Here is a 25,920-nt window from a genome sequence, read left to right on the forward strand (position 1 = left end):
GTAGATTCCGACTCATAGTGACCCTATAGGACAGAGTAGAACTGCCCCATAGAGTTTCCAGGGAGCGCCTGGCGGTTTTAAACTGCTGACCTTTTGGTTAGCAGCTGTAGCACTTAACCGCTACGCCACCAGAGTTTCCAAGGGGAAGAGGGTAGGCTGTAAAATGCATGGAAGAGACTTGGGGTGGCCAAGGGCCTTCAGCCACATGACTGTTCTCGTCTCTTGGTCAGGTGCTGGAATAGGGTGAGACAAGGTGTCCTTGAGGCACTCACAACCTGGCAGGTGAGACAACACCTACAGAGCTAACTCTGACATGGTGTGAGGAGTGTTCCACCAGTGAGGTGTATAGGAAGCTCGACAGGCCCTGAGATGCTGTAAGGAAGTCTGCGGGATGCATGGCTATGTACCAGCGGGGGCTGGTGGAGGGGACAGCGTTCAAGCTGGTCCTTGAAGGAAGCACAGGAGTTCACCAGTTGGGATAAGGCAGAAAGAACGGGACTAGCACAGAGCATGCTATGTCCAGGGAGTAGAATATTCTGGTCTTCTAGAAGGCACAATGAAGGGGCTCGGGGTGGGACAGGGCAGAGGCCTTGCTGTTGGGGGTTAGAAAGGGAGGAAAGATCTAGTTGTGCATGAAAAAAGGGGAGATTTAAGGCAAAGGAATTTTAAACAATTTAAAAATAAAACCTCTCCCTTTTTGACCTTCAATGTGGTAAGCATTAAATGAGTTGCTCAATGTCTTCTTGTTTTGCATGCCTGGACTCCTAAATGCATAAAAAAAAATTGCAGCTGCCTTTTTGCCTCTTAACATTAAACATAAGCACTTCCCTCGGTTCTTATAAGCACTTTGTAAACATCACTTTTGAATGCTGCACAATATTCCACCACATGGATACACAAAAATTCAACCAATCCCGACTGCTGGGTATTCAGGTTGTTCCCAGTTTCTCACGACCATAAACACTGCCTTTTCAAAATTTCAGATCATAGCCTTGGCAGAGAGTCTAAGGGATGGAATTAGAGTCAGAAGGTGTGAACATAAGCCTGAGGCTTGTGACCCATGTGGACAGACTGGTTCCCGAAAGGGCTGTGGGAAAGGAGTTCAGTCACTGGGACTGGATACCCAGATTCTAGAAAACAGTCTTGACGTGGGGAGGAGAGGAGGCCCTGGGTGCCTGTAGGGCTCTCTAGGCTAAGCAGGGGCACAGCTACTCTGGGGCTCTCCGGGAGGAGCTGGGTCAGCCTCTGAGGCTGTGCCCATGTCTGTGCTCTGCGAGGGGCCTGTGCAGAAGCTGGGACAGGAAAAGCAGTGGCCCTGGAGGCTGTGCAGGACTGGACCCAATCGCCTGGCCTTCACAGACCCAACAGGAGCTGTTCTGCAGACTGGTTTTCTCTCAGTCTCCAAGAAAGTTCTTTCTGAAATCTGAAATCCTGGCTTTGTGAACTAGAACACATGAACAGGACCAAGACACAGTCAGACAACAAGGGCACCTGGGACAGCTCTGAAGACTGAGGAGCCTGGAACCTAGACCTAGAATTTCTCCTTGGCTTGGCTTCCCCTCCCCTACTTCCCGCTTTCTTCTGGGGCCCTCATCATCTTTGCAGATGACAGTGTTTTCTTTCTTTTTTTTTTTTAAGTAAGTCTCTTACAGAGGGGCCCCACTGTACTAGGAAAAAGGGATAGCTCAACTGGTTTATAAGGAGCACTGGTAGTGCAACGACTCAGTGCTCAGCTGCTAGCCAAAAGGTTCATGGTTCAAACCCACCAAGCAGCTCCACAAGAGATCTGCTCCCGTAAAGATTATAGCCTAAAAAACCCTATGGGGCAGTTCTACTCTGTCACATGGGGTCGCTGTGAGTTGGAATCAAATCCACGGCACCTAACAACAGCAAGCCCCAGAGTTTGTCCCAAGGGCCAAGTATTCTCTCCCTTGATCCAAAGTGAGTACTGAGTGCAGGTGAGCCAGCTGCCTTAGAGCAGGGCCACTGGTTCCTTACCTGCCAGAGCTGGGATGGTGACTCGGTTCCACTCCCACGGCTGGTCGTACTCATCGGCAGGCCTGTCATCATCCTGGGGCAGCTTGCTCTCCCGCAGCCGGAGGCTGACCGCACTCTCCGAGTCGGAGTCGACGCTCTGGCCTTCTGGTTCGTAAGGGGTGTCATACAGTTGTATGCCTTTGTGCTGGGACCGGATGCTTTCCTGCCTCTGAAATTCTGCAGGCAGAGAGGAAGGAAGCGAAGATGTATGGATGCTCAGCACATGCTTGCTCATATGGGATCTCTGCCAGGTAGCACCCGCAGGAGTTCAGAGCTCACCAGTCACAGAGGTGAGGACAGGCTTCTCCCTCGTTCCCTCCCCTCCCCTCCCCCCCCCGCCACCATCCCCCAGGGCACTGTCCTGCTCTCACGGGGCCAGGCTTGTCCACACAGATCGCAGACTCTCACAGCTCACGGTAGAACAGGAAGGCTCACTGCCTCCTTCCACTCGTTAACCTCAGTCTTATAGGGCAGGTCCCAGAAGTGAACATGATGTTCCAGTGTGTTCTGAGACCAACCCAGGCACACAGAGCTCTCATTCCCTTGCTTTCCAGAAGAGTGGGGGTGTCCCCCCAGGGCAGTTCCCTGCCCTCTCTGGACTTTCATTCCCTGTCTGTAAACCGAGGTGAATGGACCAAATGATCCTCGAGTTTCCATCCAGCCCCCAGATTCAATTAAAAGAACTGAAAGCAAAGAGTTCCCCAGTGGACCTGAGGGTGCTGTTTTCTCCCCTCAAACCCTGAGTGACCCCTTCCACGCCTCTCTACCTCTGCCTCCCCCGGCCTGCCCGGTTCCTATCAGACTGAGGACATTTGAGGGATTTCAGAGCAGCTGTCAGGTTTCATTTCTGAATAAGGAAGGAAAAGCTCATAATCTTTCAGAAAGGATGCCATGGCTGGCTCCGGTGTGGGCTGCGGGGTAACTGCCTGTCTAGACGAGGCCCCAGGCAGCAAAGGGACATTCATCCCAGCTGCTGGTCATTCCAGTGGTAGCTGGGGAGATGGATGGCTAGAATGCTAAAAACCAGGTGCTTTCTAGTCAAACTGGTAAACTTCATTTGCTTTAATCATGAATACCTACTGTGCACCAGGGCCTGTGCTGGGGGCTGGGGAAGGCAGGGAGTTGGCTGCAGGGTCTCCTCTTAGGAAGCCCACTGTCGCCAGAAGAGATACACATATGCCTAAAATGCATTGCCACTGAGTCGATTTCGACTCACAGTGACCCTAAGGTACAGAGTAGAACTGCCCCATAGGGTTTCCAAGGCTGTAATCTTTACAGAAGCAGACCGTCACATCTTTCTCCCTCAGAGCAGCTGGTTCATTTGAACCCCCAACCTTTTGGTCAGCAGCCAGGTGCTTAACCACTGTGCCCCGTGAGGGGCAGGGCAGAAGGAAAGAGAGAAGGCATTTGAGCTGACTGCTCCGACAAGGGGAAAAGGAGAGGGAAGGGCATTCCAGGAAGGGCAGGGCCAGGACAAGCATGGCAAGGTGGCAAAAGGGCAGGTCTCTGTCCACATTTGCTGGAGCACTGGACCCACGGAGGTGAGAGTGGAGGCGAGACTTGAAACCACAAGGGTGAGACTCACAGAGGGCCAGGAGAGCAAGGTGCTTAAACTTCTTCATCTTGAGGGATCCCCAAAACCAGAGTTCCAGTGGCATAAAGATATGCTGGGAGAGCACAGGAGTCTTGAGCAGGAGCAGCTGATAAATGAATGGCGTCATCCTTTTCCAACAAGAACACTGGTTTTAGGCTGGGCTTTATGACCCCAGGCTAGCTCAAAGGGATGACAAAAATCCTATCCTGCACACACGCCCTGATAATACTGACTGCTCTGGCACTGATCTTCATGTTTGCATTAATTAACTTCATTGCATTGTCTCCCAATGTCACTTGGTTGCATACTGCCTTCCCTGCTATTGCTGTTTCTGACTACCACCTGTGCTCCTATTTACCATTTCTGTTTATGCTGCCTCACTTTGAAAATTAAATTCATTTTTAAAAAGGAAACTTCCTATCACCACCCCATAAAGCAACAGTCTTTGCCAAAACAAACAGACGATAAACATTAAAAGAAGCAAATGAGAACAAAACCAACTAGCTAGAGACTACTGTCTCCTGGGAGGCCCAGCCTAAGGCCTGCTTTCTCTCTGCTGAAAACAGATTACCAAGTGTCGGTGGGCTGACAGGGGCGACTACCAAACTAAGACACTTTCCGTGACAACTAAGAACAATTCTTTCTCTCTCTCTCTGGAGAGAGAAGTCCCTGGGTGACACAGTTAATGAGCTTGACTGCTAACTGAAAGGCTGGAAGTCTGAGTACACCCAGAGGTACCTCGAAAGAAAGGGCTGGTGATCTACTGCCAAAAATGAGCCACTGAAAACCCTACGAAGTGCATTTCTACTCGCACACACGGGGTTGCCATCAGTCGAAAATGACTTGACAGCAACTGGTTTGGTTTGTTTTTTTTTCTAGGGAGAGAAGTAAAAACTTTCTCACTACATGGTTGTCAAGCTACCAAAAACCAAGCCCCCTGGGAGAAGGTGCCCCATACTCTGGTAAAACACGGCTTTAGTGGATCTAAGTTTTGAGGATTATGCTTCTCCTCATGCTGAGGGAGGAAGAGGAAACAAGAAGGGAAGAGCTATAAATAAGGTAGGACTTTGTCATGGCAAGGTGAAGACTAACTGTGAAGTACTGCTGGTAACCGAACCACCTGACCTGACATTCCCTGCTCTGCAGGGTCATCTTCATTTTCATCACTCTTGCTGTGGTTCTAAGGAGCACAGTCTAGCCTCCTGCCTTTGGAGAATTCCAAAAAGAGGACATCAAGAGTACAGCTGGTAAGGCTACGATCCGGGGAAACCGACTTCCTCTTCATCCTACCTCACAAGCAGGACCGGCCACCCGTAACGTGCACTCTACAGTTTACAAAGCTCTTCTTATACAAATCACCATGTACTTCAAGGGCATCACAAAGCGGCTCACAGATGTTCTTCCGAGGGCCCCCAATAATCTGGAGTGCCCTCTCTCTGCCTTGCTCATGCTCGGAGCCTAGCTGCGAACAGATCCTCAGTGAATGTGGGTGGGGTAAATGAATGAGAACTGACAGCCAGAAACCACTCTTTACTCCCCAAATGGCAGTTAATTTCTGAAAGTCCCTGATAACAGTAATAAAGTACCTGGCATGATATGCCCAATGCATCCAACTTAGCAGTATACAATACTCAGAAGAGACTGACAGTCTACATAAATACCAGACTAAAAGAAAAACACGTGCAGCGAACAGATTAGCTATTAAATCAGAGGGACTTGTGAACGCACCTCTCACACAGGATTTACTGTTCCAGAAGCATTTGCATGTTACCAGAGCAGTGTTAGTAATGGCATGCAGTTGGGACAGAGGGTGTTTTAATGGTGATCATTAAAACGAGATTCTCCCTGTATTACATGGTCAATTCCAATTTTCATTAAGGTCCCAACAATAGGGAACAGTTAAGTAAATTATGGCACATTAACTGGATGGAATATTAAGCAGCCATTAAAATGATAAATTTGAAGATTATGTAGCTACATGGAAAAGTGTGCATGAAATTATGCTAAGTTAAAAAGGAAAATACAAGATTGTTTATGTGCTGAGAACAAACTGTATAATGTGGGCTTTCCAGACAAGTCCTGGGCAACGTGAACAGTGCCCCAAAGGGAATTCTACTCCTTGTTTAGAAACTGCTGAGAATGCCGGCATCACACACTTTGCTCATAGTATCTAAACTCTGGTGACCGTGCTGTAGTTAAGTACAGATACACATGGATAAAGAGCTGAAAACCTGATACAGGAAGGTAAACAGTTACTGCGTATTTTTGAAAGTTGTTTTAAGTAATGAATAAAGACACTAGTAAAGAACAAAAAAATGTAACTATGGCAGGAACACACGAAAGCTAATATGATTTTCAGCAGCCTGGGCCTACAGCAGCTACACCTGTTTAGGTAGCACTTGCTTTTCCCTGAGAAAAATGTCCATTTAGGGAGCATTTTCTTTCCTGGGAAAGATTCACCAGGAGTCATAGGCCACTACGCCAGGCCAGCTCTCCGGAGGCCGCTGTCTCTGTCTAATGACTAGACTATCCTCCTTATTTCCCAGACCAATCCGTGATGGTCCAGAGACTGATCTAATAGGGGAGCCGGTGACCATATGTTTTAAGTCACAAGTTATCTGGACATCACCATCTATAAATTCATGGAGAATGACCCTTAATATCGGGTTGCAGGCTGTGATTTCATGCCTGTTAGGCAGCAAGCAGAGACATTAAATTGACAGGGTGGGGATTTCGTTTGACCTCGGGAGGAGAAAGGTTTTCAAGTGGAACTACATATGGAAAAAACGAAATCACAGAGCACTTTCTTTACAAACAGAGAATGTTAGAACTGGAAGGGATTTGCTCAACCCCTTTAGTTTCCCTATGAAGAAACTGCCCCAAGAGCACAGAGCCAGGAGGACTAGGTTAAGTGTACTGCCCAAGGATGCGGATTGCTTGAAGAGGGCTGCCGGTGGCAGGATGGAGAATGCAAGAGCAGGTGATTATTAGAGTGAGGGACCCAGGACCAAGCTCGGTGTGAACCAGGAGCCTCCTGAGTAGATCTGATAGGGCCTCAGAGTTTCTCCTTCCACAAACAACAAGCTACACTCTGCTCCAGTGTTGAACTCTGAGCCTTCCTTTTTTGCTTTGGCTGCCAGGAAGCTCAGAGCTAATTTTGATGCTTAATGGCAGGTGCCATATTAGCCTACATGTTAGGCAGATTCACCCCCCACCATGCAGATTTTGACTCCTTTTTTTTTTTTTATTCTAACAGCCACATCATATGTATTTCTTTTTATTGTGGCAGTGGTGATTGTTGGGTGCCGTCAAGTGATTTCAACTCATAGCGACCCTATGTACAATAGAATGAGACACTGCCCGGTCCTGTGCCATCCTCACAATTGTTATGCTTGACTCCATTGTTGCAGCATCTCACTGAGGGTCTTTCTTTTTCATTGACCCTCTACTTTACCAAGCATGATGTCCTTCTCCAGTTTGGTCCCTCCTGACAACATGTCCAAAGTACATAAGTCAAAGTCTCACCATCCTCGCTTTCAAGGAGTACTCTGGCTGTACTTCTTCCAAGACAGACTTTTTCATTCTTCTGGTCATCCATGGTATATTTAATAATCTTCACTAACACCATAATTCAAAGGCATCAATTCTTCTTTGGTCTTCCCTATTCACTTATTTTATTGTGGACACAGCCTCAAATCTGTATTTTACAAGCAGATGGACAGACAACTAAATGAAAAAAATACATAATGTTCTTCATGGTAAGTATCTTTTATCAGTAAGAAGACCAGAAGAAAAGAAACATTTTACCTCTTTACCTATCCTTCAGGAAGAGAAAAAAAGGGGCTTGGCTTGACTCTCTGGGAGACTAAGGCTATCAGCCAGCACCCCTGGCACACCCTGATTCTCCCACAGCACCCATATCCACCCGGCCTCACACTTGGCCAAGCATCTAACTGAATGTGCAGCACATGAGCTAGACAGAGATGAATGAGACACAGTCCTGGCCTTCAGGGAGCCCTCTGGCGAGAGGGGGCCAGAATTGCCAACACAGAGAAGGCTCAGGTTCCTTAACAGAGAGCAGATGCGACACCCAAACTCAGAAAACTAAGAGATGGTTTTCCGTTGGAGGAAATCGGGGAGGGCCTTAAAGAATTTAGACATGAGGTCATGGTTCTGTGGTGTGGCAGGGAAAATGAACATCTAATGGAGGAGAGAACAGAGGCAAAGGCACAGGGGCCATGAAGCATGAGGGGTACATGGAGAAAGGTGGGTAGATCAGCTGCAGATGGAGCTGGAGGCAGGTGGAAATGGATTTGTGGGTAACCCTGACTGCCGCAGGTTGGCACTCCATGAGTCTAGAAGAAGAGGTGCCCTCGAACCTCTGGACAGGGTGGAGCTGGGCTGGCACAGATGTGTAGGAGCCTTGCTGGAAATGACAGACACTGACTTGAAGGTCCCCCACCTCTAATTTTCCTAGCCAGCCTCGTCTGGAAGCTGCACCAGGTCCCAAATCACAGGATAGGCAGAGGCCTCCCAGTCCCAGGTCTTGCTACCACCTCTCACCAAGAAACCTCTACTTAGCCAATGGTGGGTGTGCCTGGCTTCCCATCAGCATGTCCTCCTCAGCCAGCACTGAGGCTTGGGGTGACCATCTGATCCCTCCCAGGGTTCTGCAGCCACCTGGGATCCGTGCCCAAAATGCCAGGGATGCAGGTGAACTGGATTCAGATCTCCAAGAGAGCCCCAGCTGATGTCGGGAAGGGCTGGGTGGCTGGAATAGCGCACCTGCCATGAACCGCCTATACCAGCCCCAGGTGGGCCGACAGGTACACGCAGCACAGTGAGGGGCTGACAACATAGGCCCACCAAACTGCATGGGCGTGATTCCTGGCCACAGCGGGTACCCTGGGGCAGCTGCCCCAGTTTGTTCATCTCTAGAGTAGGCTCAGCGACAGTCCCCACTTCAGAAGGATGCTGTGGGGAGTAAATAATTCACAGACATCAAGTGTTCAGAACAGAGCCCGGGGCACAGAACGCACACTGTGAACGTTACTATTACTATGCCAAGTATGACTACCATGGGATCCCTTGGAGCAGTGTCTCCAAGACTCCTCCTCTGATCTGAGGCTGCCCTTTGTCAGTCCCAGAGCCACAGGAGTGGGGACTGAGGCCTGTTTAATGAGATCTGACAGGCCAACCCTCCGTGAGTGTTGAAATGGCTTCAATACCAACCTCTGAAACTACTTCCATTTCTGAGTCCACAACTTCTGATTCCAGCGGCTGCTTTGGCAACCTGACACACCCTCGTGGGAGCCATGCTTCGGATCAGCGCTTGTGCGTAACATAAAACTCAGGGAGGGCTCAGTGACCAGGAGTCTAATCCCACATTTTACAGATGGGGAAACTGAGGCCTGCGACGGGAAGACAGTAGTAGGGCCTAGGCCCAAGGTTTCCTAACTCCTGGATCTGGGCTCTTCTTCCTGCCTTTGCAAGACTATATATTTTTTTTTTATCAGTTTGTCTTGTTCGTAATATTCTGGAGGCGGGGGCATCTATTTTAGTCAGGTCTCTGAGGTGTTAAAAAACACACCAATGCCACAGACTGAGCGATGAGCTTCACAGGCGCATGGGACAGCTGTTCCTAATTAGACACGCTGCTGAAACCCAGTCAAGTTCTAGGGCACCACGTTAAAGAGAAGACGATGGCTTTCTCCCCATCTGAAATGTTAAAACATCTGCTTTACCTCCCCCAACCGGGGTACTTCAACAAATGTCTGAATTCAGGTGTCCCTCAGAAGCACAGGGTGGACGGCCTGGGGCAGCAGGAGTCTGGGGCGGGGGGCGGGGGTGGGGGCCAGTGCTGCAGGCCTGCAGAGCAACTCAGAGACGGAGCTGGAGACAACCCAACACCTCACACAAGCAGCAGGCCCCACCTCCTCCTCCTCTATCTAGTCAAGTTTCCGGAGCTGTCTAGAAGCCCGGAGACTGACTAACTGGAGTTCTTTTACCATCCCTTTTCCAGGCATGCATAGAAACACCCAAGAAACAGAGGGTGAGCTCTGTGGAACAGTAACAATGGTCACATGGGAAGGAGCAGAAGAGGCCTGTGGTTGCCTGGTGGGACCTGTACTGCTTGCTCTTTTATGCTCAGTCCAGGGAAAGGCCCAGGTCTGGGAGTCAGGGAGCCTGGGTTTGTTCCCTTTTCTCTGGTCACTGTACAGTGATGGGGTCTCAGCTTTTGTCCTGACTTAAAAGGTCACAAAGTCCTCGCTGCAGGGCTCTCGGTGCTCTCTGAGATTACGGACGGGCCCTTCAGCAGCCCTGCCCGTCTCTCCACATGCTTCCAGAGGCTGCCCCTGTTCTGTGTATACCCCTGCGGAGACTCACTGAGGCGGACTCCCTTCCCCTGTTCCACAGGCCAGAGGTCAGACCAAATGGGTCTCCCTTTAAAGCAGCCACTCTCTCAGGAGGCCTTTTTATTCCACGACCACTGCAAGATATCGACTTGACGGCAACAGGTGTTTTTTTTTTTTTCATTGCAAGACCCAAATTCATAGCCCAGTTGGGGGGTCGGGGAGCAGCCTGCTTTTTATCTGGAACATTCACAGAGTCCTAATGTGTGTTAAGTTTGACCCTCTGCCCAATGTTGAAAACCCACATGACGGTAAGACAAGGCTCCTGTCCCCAGCCAGCACCCGCCAAAGGACTCCTGGTTCAGCAGAACACCAGCATATTCAGCATACACCAAGCTCCTACCTATGCTAGGCGCTACCCTGGTGCTGGGGGTCTATTATTGCTCATCCCCACAACACAGAGGCAGGCGTTACTGTCTTCATTATACCATGCAGAAACTGAGGTTCAGGCAGGCAGAGGCTGAGCTGGGACTAACTATGTTAGTTCTCACTGGCTCCATGTGCCCAAAAAGAGGTCCATGCAGTGGAAGGTCAGTGGAGACAGAAAATAAATCCAGTCCAGGCTTCAGGGAGGAGGTGGTGTTTCACAGAATTCTGAGTCCTAGTGCAAAGGGAGATGCCCTGGTGGTGCAAAGGTTAAACATTCAGTTACTAACCAAAAGGTTGGCGGTTTGAACCCGCCCAGCAGCTCTGCAGGAAAAAGACTTGGCAATCTGCTCACCTAAAGATTATAGCCTAGAAAACCCTATGGGGCAGTTCTACTTTATCACATGGGGCCGCTATGAGTCAGAATTGACTCGACGGCAACTAACAACAATGTCAGTGTGAAGAGAGCCTTCAAGAGGTGATTCTCCCTTCTGGCATCAAGAGGGCTGAAGGAACCACCTGGTGTCACAGTGAAGGGGGGAGACCAGGAGTAGAATCCACTTATGAAAAAGGAGGAAGACAAGGTCACTGGGAGGGAGGACAACTGAGGCAGACAAGCACAAGCAAAGTCACAGAGAAAGGAAGTTAGAGGGATTCTGAGTTAAAGATCAGATGGTTCAGGTGGCCTGAAGCTCAGTGCTCATGAGAAAGAGGAGACAGGCACTGGTTAGAAAAGGAGGTTGGGCCCAGGCTGTGTGGGTCTGGAATGCCAGGATGAGGGGTAGGAACTCTTAAGGATAGGAAATTGGAAAGTGTGGACAAGGAGCCTTCATCAGACTTGCACTTTCACAACAAAGTCCTTTGAGAAGTTGTCAGGAAATGCCAGGATGTGGTAATCAACGGATGAGGACTGAAGGTCCAGTCCCCCAAACAACTGGGGCTCCACCCTTTCAGTAGTGGACAAAGGATGCCCACCCTCCTGTAAATGGCCCCCAAGTGTGGAAAGGCTGGTACTGCCACTGGGGTGAGGGGCAGAGGCCAGGCTGTCCCCGGGGTCAACCCTGAGAGGGTGGAAGTCTTGGACCGCCACGCTGCAGGCAGAGGCCAGGGCCCAGCAGGGACTGTCTGGGGCCTCGCAAACAGGTCAGATGTGGGTCCAGTCTTGTGTCTTCTGAGCATCAACAGACCATACACTGCCGGTTGCCTCATGGGCAAAATTTTCCAGTCTGCTGGGCACAGGGAGGTCTCAGCTTGAGGGGCACGGGACAGCGGGAGGGGAGTGAGATGCTGGAAAGCTTTCAGAGAGGCTTGGGGCCACTCTCTAATGTAATCAAGCCACAGGGGTCAGGCTTTCGTGCCAGACCAGTCATGGCCACAACAGCACCCCTGTGGGGGCGTCACTACTTAAGAGAGCAACTTCACCTCCACATTCTCACGGCATGTCCCAGAGCGAGGCCCCCCGCTTCAGAGAGAGGCCAAGCAGGGGCTCTGACTACAGCCATGCTTCCTCACCACCTGGCAGATAAGGAATCTGCAGCTCAGACAAGCTGAATGGTTTGACCAAGGTCTCTGGGACTCAGCTGTAATGCAGTGATGCTACTACGCAAATGACTGTGTGCGAGTACACCCTTTGTGCAGGGCTGTGCTGAGGGCATTGCATCCACAGTCTCATTTCATTCTCAAAAGAACTGTTGACACTGCCATTTTACAGATGGTCACACAGTGAGTGACGGGGGCTGTCTACACTACCTTTCCACTCCAAGTTGGTGCTCCTTCCATTCCACCGGCTACAAAAATTCAAACATGTTCAAGTCAGCAAGGGAAGCAAGTCTTAGCCCCAGCTCAGCCCAGGTCTACCTTGCTGAGGGATGCCACCAAGTCACTTCCCCCCTCTGGTGATCAGTTTGCATCTCAGTCAGGGTAACTCAGGTCATCTCAGGGGTGCATTCCAGCCCCGAGGTCCCTAAAGGAATCACTATGGTCAGGCAGTCAGCAGAGCAGTATCAGGATGGTGAGAGATGCCCATTAAGGAGGTATTCAAGTACATTCTAGATGCTTTGGAGGAGGAACAACCCCTGCTGCTGGTCCAGTCTGACCGGCACTAAGCAAGTGATTACAAACTGGCAGTGGGTGCAGGGCACCAGCGTCCCAGGGCAGAGCCAGGGCCCTCTTCAGGACACAACCTGCCCCTCCACCTGTACCTGATGTACCTCAGGAAGGAAGGACTCGGCCCCTATCAGCTGTGGTAAGGCAACCCTTTCCACACGCCAACTTGCCCAGTCAAATTGGTCAAACCCCACCCATACCCATTCTGCTGCAGTGGCAGCAGCCCTGGGGCTGGTCATGGGTCACTGCCTTGTGCCAACGGGTGTTGCTGGCATCATGCCCTGTGCCCAGTACAGCTGCCCCTGGCGGAAGCAACTTGCTGAGATCTGGCAAGTTCTCTGCCCCAGCTTTCCTCTCTCTGGAACTGCTTGAAGAGCAGTACTAATCCCCCCGGGGGCTTACGGACAACCTCAGCCTTCTGGACCAGGCCAGCCTGGCTCTCCACTCACCAGCTGCATGACCTTGGCCAACCACCTGGTCATCACAGCTAAGATTCATTGCAGGTGAGGCACGCAGGGTTTAACCAGATGATATTGGGGGACTTGGTGGCTCCAGAGTCCCTCATTTGGCTTCTACAAAGGGTGGACATTCATGCACGGCTCTAGTTCCAGGACTGTGGCTCCAGGACATATACAAGAGCACCTGCTCCACCTGTGTGGGGTCATTGACCTCTGCATCCAAACCACCTTCGAGTAAACTCGAAAGTCTGCTACACCATAGAACGAGAATTTGCGCAGAAAGAACCTCCGCCCCAGTAAGAAGTTGTGCTTTCCTGCCTCTGTGAAGAGTCCTCTCCACATACTTAGCAGGTGTTTCCTTAGATGGGCTGCTTGTCTGTTTCTTCCTGCAAAGGCTGTGAATCTCCGCAGAGCAGGGGACAGGGTGATCTGCCATTTTTCCTGACCATTTGGCACTGGGGATACAGCGGAGCAGACCTAAGAGAGACCTGTAATTCCACTTTCTGGAGACTTAACAAGTAGCAAAGCCATGGTGGGTCTAGAGATCTGGGACGGTAACTGTACCTGACCCAGGAATGACCACCTACTAAGGGCCAACCCAACTTTAACAAAAAGATTAACAGCAAGACCCCCTCCATACTGTATAGCACTTTATGGTCCACAAAACTCTTCTGTAGTACTTGGTTCTTATAACCACCTGGCTGTAGGCAAATCCTAGCATGCGCAGCTGGCCTCCCTATTTAACAGAGGAAATGGGAAACCCAAAATTGAAGAGCCTTGCTGGTTAACACACTCGGCTGCTAAGTGAAGGTTTGGATGTTTTAGTCCACCCAGAAGCACCTTGGAATAAAGGCCTAACCATCTAGTTCTGAAAAATCAGCCATTGAAAACCCTATGAAGTACAGTTCTACTGACACGCACAGGGTCATCATGAATCAGAATCGTCTCAACAGCAACTGGTATCAAAGTCAGAGCAAGAAATCCGCAGAGTCAGAAATAACCCGGGGTTCACGGTTCCTAACCTAGCCTTTCCACCTCCACCTTTGTCTCCTGTACTTCTTGGATCACAGCACATAAAATCCTATTACGTGCTTTTGTTTTGTTTTAAACAGAACTGGAGAAGGGCAAGGTATGTGTAGATGCTACATACAAGAACCAGGAATCCTAAAAAGGCCACTGTTAAAATTATTTTCAAGTGGCTCTTTTCCCCGTCAACAGCTATTACAGATTACACCATCCATAAAACCATCCCAAGAATTATTTGGAAGGAAACATCTGTATAATGAATTTTTTATCATGGAAAAAACAAAGACAGCCCATCCTTGGGGGCCTAAAAAGGTGTCCTGAAGAGACTCAGTACAGCATGAAAGGTGTCATCGACTCTGGAACACAGGGGCAGAAGGCACCTTGAGATTCTGAGAGGTGACAGCCACCTCACCGCTGGTGAGCTTTTTCCAGCTGGCTCCCCTCAGTTCCCCAGCCTGAAATGTGGCTGCCTCAGAGCTGAAAGTCCCTGCAGAGTTTCAAGTCCTGGGTTCCTGTTCAGTTTGGGACACCATGGATTGAGCTCCCACAGGGAGCCAGGGCAGCGCCAGGGTTCAGAGATGAATCTGACTCCATCACTTCCTTTTCAAGAAGCTGAGACATTGTCCTTGGCCCCATGACCCCTCCTGATACAGCTCAGGGGCCTCGAAGGTGTTCTACCAGGTTACTAGCTACTTGCACACTTGGCTCCCTGTCCTAACTCTAGCTTCTGAGAGCTGAGTTCAAGTCCAATCCCTCTCCACACATCCCATGCGATTCCTAGCACCTGGCTGCATAGATGCTCAGTAAATATTGGTTTAAAGAACAAAATAAATGAATAGCCTTTTGCAAATTCAAAGAATTTAAGTGCACAGAAAAGTTACTTTTAAAATATGTATCTACCTTAGCCAGGGAGCTGCATTCATAAACTGGAAATGGCCTTTTCAGAAGGTAATTTGGTAGAGCTGACAAATTAAATACCCTATAACCTGAAGCTCCACTTCTAGGAATCTCTTCCACAGAAATACTCAGGTTTTAAAAAAAAAAAACCATTTATGCATGCAAAAATAAACATACATGAATGTCTGCTACTGAATGTAAGAATGAAAAACTGGAAACAACGTAAAAGTGTATAAAAAAGGGAAAGTCTACGAATAGGGAAAGGCCTGAATACACTGTGCTACATCCATACTGTAAAACAATATAGAGCCGTTCAAACATTCTCATGTCCTTGGACAACACCTGCCGTGCAGATCAATTAGGAGGTCAGCATTTATGTAGGAGGAAATTCTGTGTTTCTTGATATGTAAGAGATATGTATTCTTATAAACAAATGGAAAAGGGCCAAAAGGAGACACCACAAATCATTCACAATTCTTGTCTCGGGAGAGAGATTTTATCTTTTTTACTTACTATACCTATACTTCGGTATGTAGAATTTCTTACCCAGAGCACATATTTGTGTGTGTGTGTGTGCGTGTGTGTAATCATTTAGAAATGTTTAAAGAAGGAAGTTGCAAACATGGCACCTAAAAACAATCCTCTTTAATATTATTGTTCGTGACAGCATGTGCTGATTGTCTACTCTGAAGCAGGCGCTGTGCCAGGAGTTTCACGTTAACCTGAGGAAAGATGAGGAAACTGAGGCCTGGACAGGAAGAGGAGATAACACTAGGTGGTGGGCAGAGCTGGCACTGTAACCTATCCACTTTCTTCAGAGTCTGTGACTGCTCTCCTTGTCCCTCCATATTGCCTTTGGGAAGTGTCATGAGTGTGGAATTCCCTCATATTCTAGTTAGCATTCCAGCGAAGCGGGCTTCCAAGCCACAGTTTCTGTTTTGGGGACTGTTTCTAAACAATTTCCATTGGATGTAATGTTTATACATTTGAAATTTAGAAAAAGGAGTTCAGAGCAAGTTGTTTTGGTTTTAAACTCTAAGATGTACATTATCATTATAACACGGCCCCAAACATGACCCTGGTCATCCACGGAGACACTTGATTTTTAAAGACACGTTAAAGAACTGTAGTTACAGTCTCAGCAATCCAAATGACAAAAGTTTTCCAAGAAACACAGCCACGAGGACAGGCCTAATCACTTGTGGGGACCCATGGTTTCATTGCAGAGGGCTCCCACTCCTGGGGGTTTGCTACCATTTCTTCTAAGCCATCAGTTAAGGTAATTCCCACTAACCAACTTTGATCAGCAAGCCCTGAGCCAAAAACCAACCTTAGATGGATGATAACAGACAGGTTGCCTTTTGGGGTGGGGAAAGTGGTGCTCCGGGATGAAGGAGGTCAAGACCTCGCTTGCTCCCCCCTTACAGGAGAGGCTGCCAACTGAAAGGTGGCTCCTGGCCGAGGAGATCAGAAGGGATTACAAGCAGCTTGACAGAGTTCTCATCCACAGGGCTGACAGGGGCCTCCATGCCCCAACAAGGAAAAAGACATGTACTTTGGGAAATGGACAGTTACCTGGGGGATGGGCCCACAAGTCCTGACTTTGGGGCTCCAGGAGCCAGAGGGGTGTGGGAGTGGGAGTCCGGGATGTGACAGTGGAGCTTCACTCATTCATTCCACCCCTTGCTCGCCCTACTTGGGTACCTATGGTGCTGGTTTCTAGGCAAACACTAGTCAATAAGATCTGATCCCTGCCCTAGGGCAGCTCATAGCCTAAAAGGCAGTCTTCTCTGGGGCTATTTAGTCAAATGTGTCATCTGGTCCAGTCCTGCCAGGCTGAAGAGGCTCACACTGCACTGGAGGAAACTGGGAGGCAGCAAAAGCTTCCAAGGAGGCCAAGGCACTAAGTCTGGCCTCAGTCTGTGCCCTGTACGCGATCTCACGCCAGAAGAGGGGCTCGACTTTTAGACTGGGATCCTCATTGCCATCAGTTCAGTAAATGAACTGAACGATGCCAACACACCTTACCAACCACAGGTCCCATGGCAAGTATCATCTTTGGGGTGCTCATGAGCCAGAATCAAATGCTACAGATGCCTGAGATGGCACGGAATCAGGGTCTGGGGAGCAGAGTATGTGTATGTGTGTGTGTGTACACACATACAAGTACAAACATACTCACATCACATGCAGCAGTACAACTGTTTTCTCTTTACATATGGCCTTTCTGGCCCTGGGTCTGTAGTTCTCCCAAGATGATTTGCTAGGCCACAATCTTGTAGGAACTGGACAGTTTACTACGCAAATAAGGTAACTGTGACCTACAGAGCGGATTGGTCAGTTTGTGGTCTTGGTGGGAGGAGTAGGCTTATAAAAGGGCTAATGCCTCAGAGGTTGAGGGGGGTCTCACTACCATCAAGAAGAAGAGCCAGAAGCTGGATGCATCCTTGGACCCAGGGTCCCGGTGCTGAGAACCTCCTAGACCCAGGAGACTGAGAGTTGTAACACTGGAGACAGCATGAGACGGTGCAGTGGCACGAGTGGCAGGACGCAGGAGATAGGCTGTGGTGGGCTTCCCAACCCACAGAGCAAGAGGGCTGAGGTAAGCTTCCCAACCCACGGAGCCAGAGAGCTGAGCACCTTCGGGCAGGAGCTAAAGACAGAAAGGTCTGCCTGTGGCAATGGCCAAGAAGGAGCTGACAGCTGTCCTGATTGAAGGCTACCCTGCTTGAAGACACTGATCCTGTCCTGTGTTGTTCCTGTTACTTCCAAGTTGATCCTGATCCCAAGCTGTAATCTGTTACTTCCCTAATAAAACGTATAATGTGTGGCCTTTGCAATGAATTATCAAACCCAGCAGAGACGTAGAGAGTCTGTGGGGAAGATGGCTGGCGTCAAAATTGGTAAAAAGGCTGAAAAGTGGAGGTATGTCTGACCTCTACCTCACAGGAATCAGCTTTGGGCTGATGATTCTCTTTCCTCCTCTTGAAGTTAGATGAAGCCTGATGCTAGCACGACAGTACACACATGCACACTCCAGGCCCTCTAGCAGCCTAAGGCTTCTCAGAGCCCTTGGACAGCAGGTTTTCTCAGCAGGGGGAGGGGGGCCAGAAAGAACTTCTGATCAGGTGTGTACAGGTGAGCTAGGAGTCAGCATGAAACAAGGTGAGTGACAGGTAAAGAGACTTTAATAAAACTATAATAAAAGCAGCCCATGTTACAAGCAGATACTAGAGATTTGCTGAAGATTCTTCCCCCTTCCTGTTTCCTGAAATCAGATGAGATTTAGCACTTGCCTGCTAGATTAAGTCTTGTGACCCAGTGAATGAGAACTGGGGGAGAGTGAGATGGGAAATGAAGCCTATTTGAGCATGTGAGTGTTTGTGAGTGTAAATGAGTGTGTGTGTGTGTGTGGAATTAGAAGAAAAAGGAAATCACAGGAAGAAAAACGAAGCTAGCTAAAAATAAGGCAGCTCCAGCACTATAGCCAGAGACAGGAAATAGAATGCCAGCTAGGCAGGGAGGCCAGAGTGGAATGAGAGAAAATATAAACGAAAGTCCTCACCTAAAAATACCTGGGAACTAATGCGGACTCAGCATTGAAAATTTGGAATTCCTGATATGAGCCTGTGATTGTAGGCTTGCTTGGTATCCAGGGGTTGCCTGCAATCTGAAATTTAAGATTCCCTTCCAACTATGGTACGGGACTGAGAGCAATCCTAAGAACGTTCCTGTCTGTCAGCTCAAAGACCTACAAAAAACTTTGAACCTGAAGGGGCAGTGAGCAGAACTAGAGCAGGCTGGGAGCCTGGCTGAGCTGACCACCAGGGACCCTGGTCAGTCCCCTCCCTCCCAGACAGCTCCCTCATCTGTGAAGTGACCACATTTCAGTGGCCAATGGACCTCAGTGGCTCATTTATTTACTCAATCACCCTTTTTCATATTGTTTTTTGTTTTCATATTTTATACACATGGCTTTAGCAACATAGGAGTATGGAGGAATGGAACGTTTCAATAAGATCTGGACTTGACTCTCAGCCATGACACTTCCAAGCTGGGAGACCCTGGAAAGCCCTCCAACCTCTCTGGGCCTCCAGCTCCCAAGAGTCAGATAATAAACAGCAAAGCGCTGTGCATGCAAATACCCTTCTCTCCTGCCCTACCCTTCACTCCTTTCAGACTGTGATGTTTTTGAATAAATGTAAATATAATTCAAATGATTCACCTCCCACTTCCCTCATCTGTGTGGTGCTTCGACCCAAGGTTCTGATTTTGGTGGCAACGCTACATACCGCTAAGCACATTTTGGAATGGAGAAAACACCCAGTGCCATCGAGTTGATTCCGACTCATAGCGACCCTATAGACAAAGGTTCAAATCCTGGCCCTGCCTTTTACCAGCCTGTGCCCTCCAGGGAGGGACGTGACCCAGTAGAACCTTGATACCCTCTGTTGTGGAGTGCGGAGGATATTAATATCAACTTCATGGGGCTGTGATAAAAATAAAACCAGGCAAAGGGCATAAAAGAGCTAAACCCTAAAACCCTATGCAGATGTTACATATGAAAGAACAGCCATACATGTGTACAGACACACAACTTGTTTCCAGCTGACATCTGGTATAAGTGACTCACCATTCAACTGGTGTATGGACACAAGGAAAAGTCATCTCGTTTCATTTTTCCTCCATAATATCAGTCATGTACAGTGCTTTTCACAGATGCTGAACAAATAGAGCCACCTACTACCTCAATATTCAAAATTTTTAAAATTCTTCCCCAAAAAAGAAAGACCCTAAAACCTGCAACAAGGTTCCGGGAAGGCAGTCTGATGCCCGGGTTCAGAAACATAACACGTTTCGCATGCCACCTACCACCGAACAATTTGGAAACACTATGGGAGAAGAAATTCCTTTATGCTAGATGTAAACCCCCTAATAATGGGAACCGAAGCTTTCTTCCTGAGTGTTTCATTAAGTATATCATCTGCCTATGTTTGGCACTTTTCCACTAGCTGGAAACCTACAAAAACTGATGGGGGATGACAGCTGAGTGAGTGCTGCCAGACGTGCTCCCCCACTCAGAAGCAGGGGTGGGAGAGGCGAGAGCTGGGGATGGAGGGGGAGGGTGGGCAGCAGCTGTCGCGTTACAGCTGCTGCCACGCAGACACGCACTTCAGATTTCACTCACGTTCCCCTGACAGAGGCACCAACAGCAGGCCACATGACTGTGAGGCTTGTCCTCGTCCTGGGGAGACAAAGAGGTGCTATGCCTCTCCCAGGAAGTGCACCCCACCCTCCCTCGGAATCTTGAAACAGTCCTTTTAGTGCAGGCCCTGCTCCAGTGTTTAAACCTGCTAGCCTCGGGGCCTCCTATTCCTTGACCTGCCCACCACTGAGGAGGAAGAGGCCCACTCTTTTGAGCCTCACTGCCAGCTTAGGGTGGCTGACCACTGAGCCTTCCAACAGCCCTGGCCCTTGCCAGCCAGTCTGTCCAAGGTCCCCCACAGGCAGTGATTACAGCACGCTATGCCTGAGGGAGGACAGGACCTCAGAAGTCCTGGTAGGAGTCTCTCGTCCCTGCAAAGTCCATTAAAATCACATCCATTCAGACTCCACTCAGGGGGATGCCTTCTGCTTAGCTTGCATTCCTTCGTGATGGTGCCAAGTGCATTAAGAGCGGGACAAATGTCACGGCGAGCAGGGGGAGCAGAGAAGGCGGTGCTCAAAATTAGCAGAATTACCCTATTACCTAGCAATTCCACTTCTAGGTATGTACCCCAAAGAACTAAAAGCAGAGACTCAAACAGATACTTGTGCACCAGTGTTCACTGCAACATTATTCACAACAGCCAAAGATGGAAAGAACCCAAGCGTCCATCAACAGATGAATGCATAAACAAAAATGTGGCATATACATATAATGGACTAGTATTCAGCCATAAAAAAGAATGAAGTTCTGGCACATGCTACAATGTGAATGAACCTTGAAAACACTATGGTTAATATTAAGTGAAATACACGGAACACAAAAGGACAAATATTGTATGATCCCACTTACATGAAATATCTAGAATAGGCAAATATTTAGAGACAGAAAAGATTAGTGGTTACCAGGAGCTAGGGGTCAGGGGGTTGAGGAGTGATTAATGGGTACTGAGTTTCTGTTGGGGGTAATGAAAAAGTTTTGGACATAGTGGTGATGGCCGAAAAAAAATTAGGAGATGAACAAACTCATCCAGAAAACCCACAAGCACCTGCAGCGGCCCTAGCTACACACCAAAAGGGAGCAGACTAATTCCTCATCATTCTTATCTGCTCTGTAAGGAAGGTCACTAAGTGCCTTGATGGCTCCCCCTTCCACCTGCCAGAAGGAATGGCTCAAGATCAATTACTCTGAGACCCAAATCATCATCTTAGGCAGATGCCTTGCAACATCCAATTGGCTCACATCCAGCAATTCTCTACAATAGGTCAAATCATTCTGTTTCCCGGGGGTTTAATTTGCAACTAATTCCTCTTACAGGGTTCACCAGGAAGCTCCCGCTGCTTAAAATTAGAAGTGGTGGGGTGCTTTATAGAGATTTTTCCATGTGATGGACAACCTGAAGTGACTGTTTTGAAAAACGTCCAAGCTGAAATGACTGCAGCCACTCTGCCAGGTACCCACAGTCAGGCTGCCGTAGGGGGAACAGACACAGAACAGCCCCCCAAGGAGGCTGCCAGGCCACCTGTCCACAAAGCCTGAAGAGCACCTCAGTGTCCATGAGGACCCAAACTCCACCTCTGCCCAGCTGATGGGAAAGTGCACAGCTCTGCCCCACACCCAAGGCGTGAGGCTCTTGCCTGTTCACAACCTTCGAGCTCAGTCACAACCCACTCACAGGAGGGAGGCTCAGCAGCCTTGCGGCCTGTCCAGCCCTCGGCTAGAGGGTTCTCATCCCAGGTGCGTGTGCAGAATTCTGTAATTACGTGCACGGGAGCCCAGACCTGTTTTAAGTAATTCTGATGGCAGTGCTTACTCCTTTCAGGGGCTTGGACAGCCCTCCACAGACTAGGCAGTGGACAGCCTGGCAGCCACGCATTCCACCACACGCCCGCCGCGAGCCCTGGAATTTGCAGCCACACTGGACCCTGCAGATACTCTCTTTACATCTGGGGGTAGCACAGGCTGTCCTTGCCATCTGGGACGCCCTTCACTCTACCCCGCCCTCCACGCACAGTGCCCACCCCATCACTCTCAGCACCCAGCTCAGAGTCAGCTCAGCACCTATGAAACACTAGCAGGTTCCCAGACTCACCACACCAGTCTACTCCAAGCCTTGGCTCAAGTCGCTGTCTAGAGGCCCCTTTCTTCCTGGCCTGCCCGGGACATGACTATTGTCTTTCAAGACTTAGGTCAAGCTCCAGCTCCTTAGAAGCCAGCTTCTTCCCCTGGAAGCTGAGTGAGCTCGCCATTGCTGCAGGAACCTCCACTTCCCTGTCTGACCTGGTCCACGTCTGCCCACTGCACTGGGGGCTTGCATCTCATTTATGTCGGTCTCCACAGTACGCTGCACAGTCTGGCACAGCTGGGTGCTAAGTGATGCTGAAGGAATAAAACTCTCCTAAAGTACTGCCACCACACCTCCAAATCATCTTATCTTCCTGGCTGACCTTCTGAGAGGTCCAGGTGGTGAGCGCTGACTCTACTTTCCGCACGCCCCCTAAGGCCCGCCACCCTGAGGCCAGTGCCTTTCCTGGGAAAGACAGAGGCTGAGGCACTCCTGCTCCTTTACTCCAATACCAGGCAGTCAGTCTGTCCAACAGCAGATGCCCAGGTGGATAGCAGCTTCTCACCATTCTGATGAGGGCAACTAGGGGAAGGACAACAGAGCCTCAGGGGCTGGAGGTCACGGGAGGAGATACTGCTGAGGGAGAGCGCGCTGAAATGGCAGTGGGGACTAAAAGAGCCTTGTGTCTTCCTGGCTCCTCTTCCCCACTGTGTACAACAAAGGAAATTGAGCTGGGGGGAGGGGAGGAGCAGGTATACCCCATGACAGGCCGTCATGACACTTTGCTGTGGCCAAGATTCTCCTCCTTATAAAGCACAGCCCTGCTCGCCGGCCTGCTTGTAAAGGGAGGCACGATGGGGACTGACAGAATCCTGTAGCTCTGAGATCTTGGAGTCATGGAGTCCAGGCACTGGGGACCGCAGTAGCGGCTCACAGAGGAGAGGCAGGGAGGCACCTGGGCCAGTCCCCTGTCCTTAGTCCAATCGTCCCCCTGCAGGCCTGGGCGTCTCAACCATAAACGGCTCCACCACCCAGAACGCCAACCACCCCCTAGACTCTCAAGCATCCTCTCCCCGGGGTGAGAGAAACGGTTTCTGCATCACCTGCCTAAAAATCCTGGAGAGCAAGCCTCAAAGTCATTATTTCTGGGTGTGCTCAAACAGGACAATAGGACAAATAGTCCAAAAGGTTATTCCTTCAAAGGAAAGGCTTAGCCAGCTGTAGGAGAAAGGCCCATTTTCATCCCATTTGAACAAGCTCTCCCAAGTGCCAGGCCCTGTGCTGCTCTGGGAGCCAAGTGTGAGTCACTCAGGCCTCACCCAGCTGCTGAAGGAGACAGAGATGCTCACGAGGAAGAACTCCCACAAGGACGGAGAACAAGACAGAACAAAAGAGGAGGGAAGAGAGGGATTAAGCAAATCATGTAGGAGCAGGAGGCTCTGGAGCCTGGGGAGGGCTCCTCAGAAGAGGTGACACTGAGAATTTAGAGTAATCACAGAAGCTTAAGAAAGGACATGCTGTGTTGGAGGTGTTTTCGGGAGTCCTGGATGTGGCAATGGGGGGGAGGGGGCGGTATGTGGCTTGAAGGCAGGGCTCCAACATACAAGTCCTGGAAAGTCTGTGGACCCAGCAGGTCTCTCAGCTGGGAAGTAACATGATCAGGCCCTGCCTGGGAAAATCATCCAGTGACGGTGAGGAGGTGGGGCCTGGGGAGGGCTGGGAGGAGAGGCAGGCCTGAGTCAGCCTTATTCACTCACTCAGTTCTCAGACCTCTCCTTCTAGGTGGCCTTCTTCTCTGAGGGATTTCCCCAGGCCTCTCTGATGTGAGGAAGGAAGACAGCATGTTGTAGGGCACCCAGGAGCTCAAACACTCCTCTTCTTTGCTCCGCTGATGCAACTGCCAAGTGACAGCCCTTTAAAATACATTCAAATTTGCTTTAAGTAGGCATGGTGAAATTATTCTCCACTTAGAAGCAGGCTGCTGTGGAAAGACATCCCCCAGGGAGTCTAGTGCAACTTTAGCTTGAAAACAGGCTTCCAGGGTGCTGAGTGGGAGCTGCTGACACCAAGCGTCATGTACTGTGTGGAGGTCTGAACAAGGCTGGTGACAAATAATCAAAAACCAGGTGCTACTGAGTTGACTCCACTCCCAGCGACTTCTCGTGTCAGAGTAGAACTCCGCTCCATAGGGTTTTCAGCGGTTGAGTTTTCAGAAGTAGATAGCCAGGACTTTCTTTCGGAGGCACCTCTGAATGAACTTGAACTTTCAACCTTTCTGTCAGCAGCCCAGTGCATTGTTTGCCATCACCCAGCGACTCTGAAAAATTCACCAAGGCACCTCTGAAACTGCAGCCAAACCCAAGAGCCAGTACAAGGAGAGCGTGTCCCTGCGTGGCCCACCTGGTGGGTCTGCGTGTTTCATCGCTACCATTGCCTCCGCTGGAGTGGGAGACAACATAAGTTCAGCACGGAAGTCAGCTGAGGATTAGAGAGAAGCCTTGGCTTTAGAAATGGGAAAACTGAGGCCTAAGGAGGGGCAGTGCCTTGCCCAAACTCAAACCAGGAGTCAGCAGCACTGGGATTAGCTCCTGAGCCCTTACAGCTCATGATTCTCCCCTCCAAGCCACACCACACCCTTCCCTCCCAAGCCTCTTCTATTCGGCCATTTAAAGATTTACAGGATTCTCGTGGTAAGAATCACAGCTTTGTGAAGGCTAACCTGAAAAGAGCCTGTAAGGCTGGGCCCACACACAGTAGGGCCTCCATATTGTCCACACCCAGGGTAGGGGTTCCTCCCCCTCTCTGAAGCCCCAGGGCCAGGCCCTCAGGACCCACGTGGGAAAAGTGAAGGAGACAACAGAACAATGTCCACCCAGAAAAAAGACCGTGAAAAGAGTAAGAGAGAAGGGTGCTTGCAGCAGGTCAGACCAAATCAGAGCTTCAGGACTTTACGGACACACCGGACACCCCAGGTTTGGGCTACAGCAGGGCCTCTCAAACCATGGAACCATCTGTCCCCAAGTCATGGAGCTATTAAGATGCAGATTCCTGGGCTTGACCCTACGTGAGCCACTAGGGCTGGGGCCTAGGAATCTGCCTTTCAACATGATGTCAGGGCAGCTTGCCTTCCCCCTGATGCAGGATGGTGGGCAGGGTGCTGGGCTGACATTGTTCATATGCTTTAAGAGCTGGCCATGATGAGGGCTGCTCAGCCTGCCCAGAGGGTGGCTTCTGGGGGCAGAGAGCCCTGGCTGCACATCCTGCTGGGGCTCCCTAGCCTCTGCACCGTGCAATCCTGCGCTGAGGCCAGCGGGGCTGCTTCTGCCTGAAATACTGAGCTGACCTACACATGCAACCCAGAAACTCTGGAGTGATGTACTTTCCAAAGCCTTCGAGGGCTGGCCCTTATCACAGCCCTATACAGTATATGACGCTCTGGACCTTAGAAGCTTGCGACTGGGGGCTGTACTTGCCACATGTGACCCCACTGTGAGTTAGGGGTGGAGGGAGCTTGCAAAAAATAAATCACAAAAATTGCCTTCAGGTGCAGAAGCCTGGTTTTCAGGTCAAGGCACTTGGCTCCAGCCCTGGTTTCCTGTGTGACTTCAGGCAAGTCTCTTAACCTCTCTGAGCCTCCACTGCCACACCCATTTAATGGGGATAGCACCACCTGACCTTTCACCTCTCTGCAGTGGTCTGAGGATCAAATGGGCAAGGATGTACTCATTATGTAAAATACTGGGTTGATGGCT

At 49.8% G+C, this 25,920-nt stretch overlaps 1 protein-coding gene across 1 annotated transcript in view; it reads right to left on the reverse strand.

The window, feature by feature from the left end:
- The window catches only part of SHB (SH2 domain containing adaptor protein B), a 146,083-nt gene that overhangs the window by 47,582 nt on the left and 72,581 nt on the right, over positions 1–25,920 (reverse strand). The window contains exon 3 of the mRNA XM_049895310.1: positions 1,999–2,214. Coding sequence (XP_049751267.1) covers positions 1,999–2,214 — 216 coding nt within the window. The remainder of the gene's footprint in view (positions 1–1,998; positions 2,215–25,920) is intronic.

Source organism: Elephas maximus, chromosome 9 (genome assembly GCF_024166365.1).
Source record: "Elephas maximus indicus isolate mEleMax1 chromosome 9, mEleMax1 primary haplotype, whole genome shotgun sequence".
Lineage (NCBI taxonomy): Eukaryota > Metazoa > Chordata > Mammalia > Proboscidea > Elephantidae > Elephas > Elephas maximus.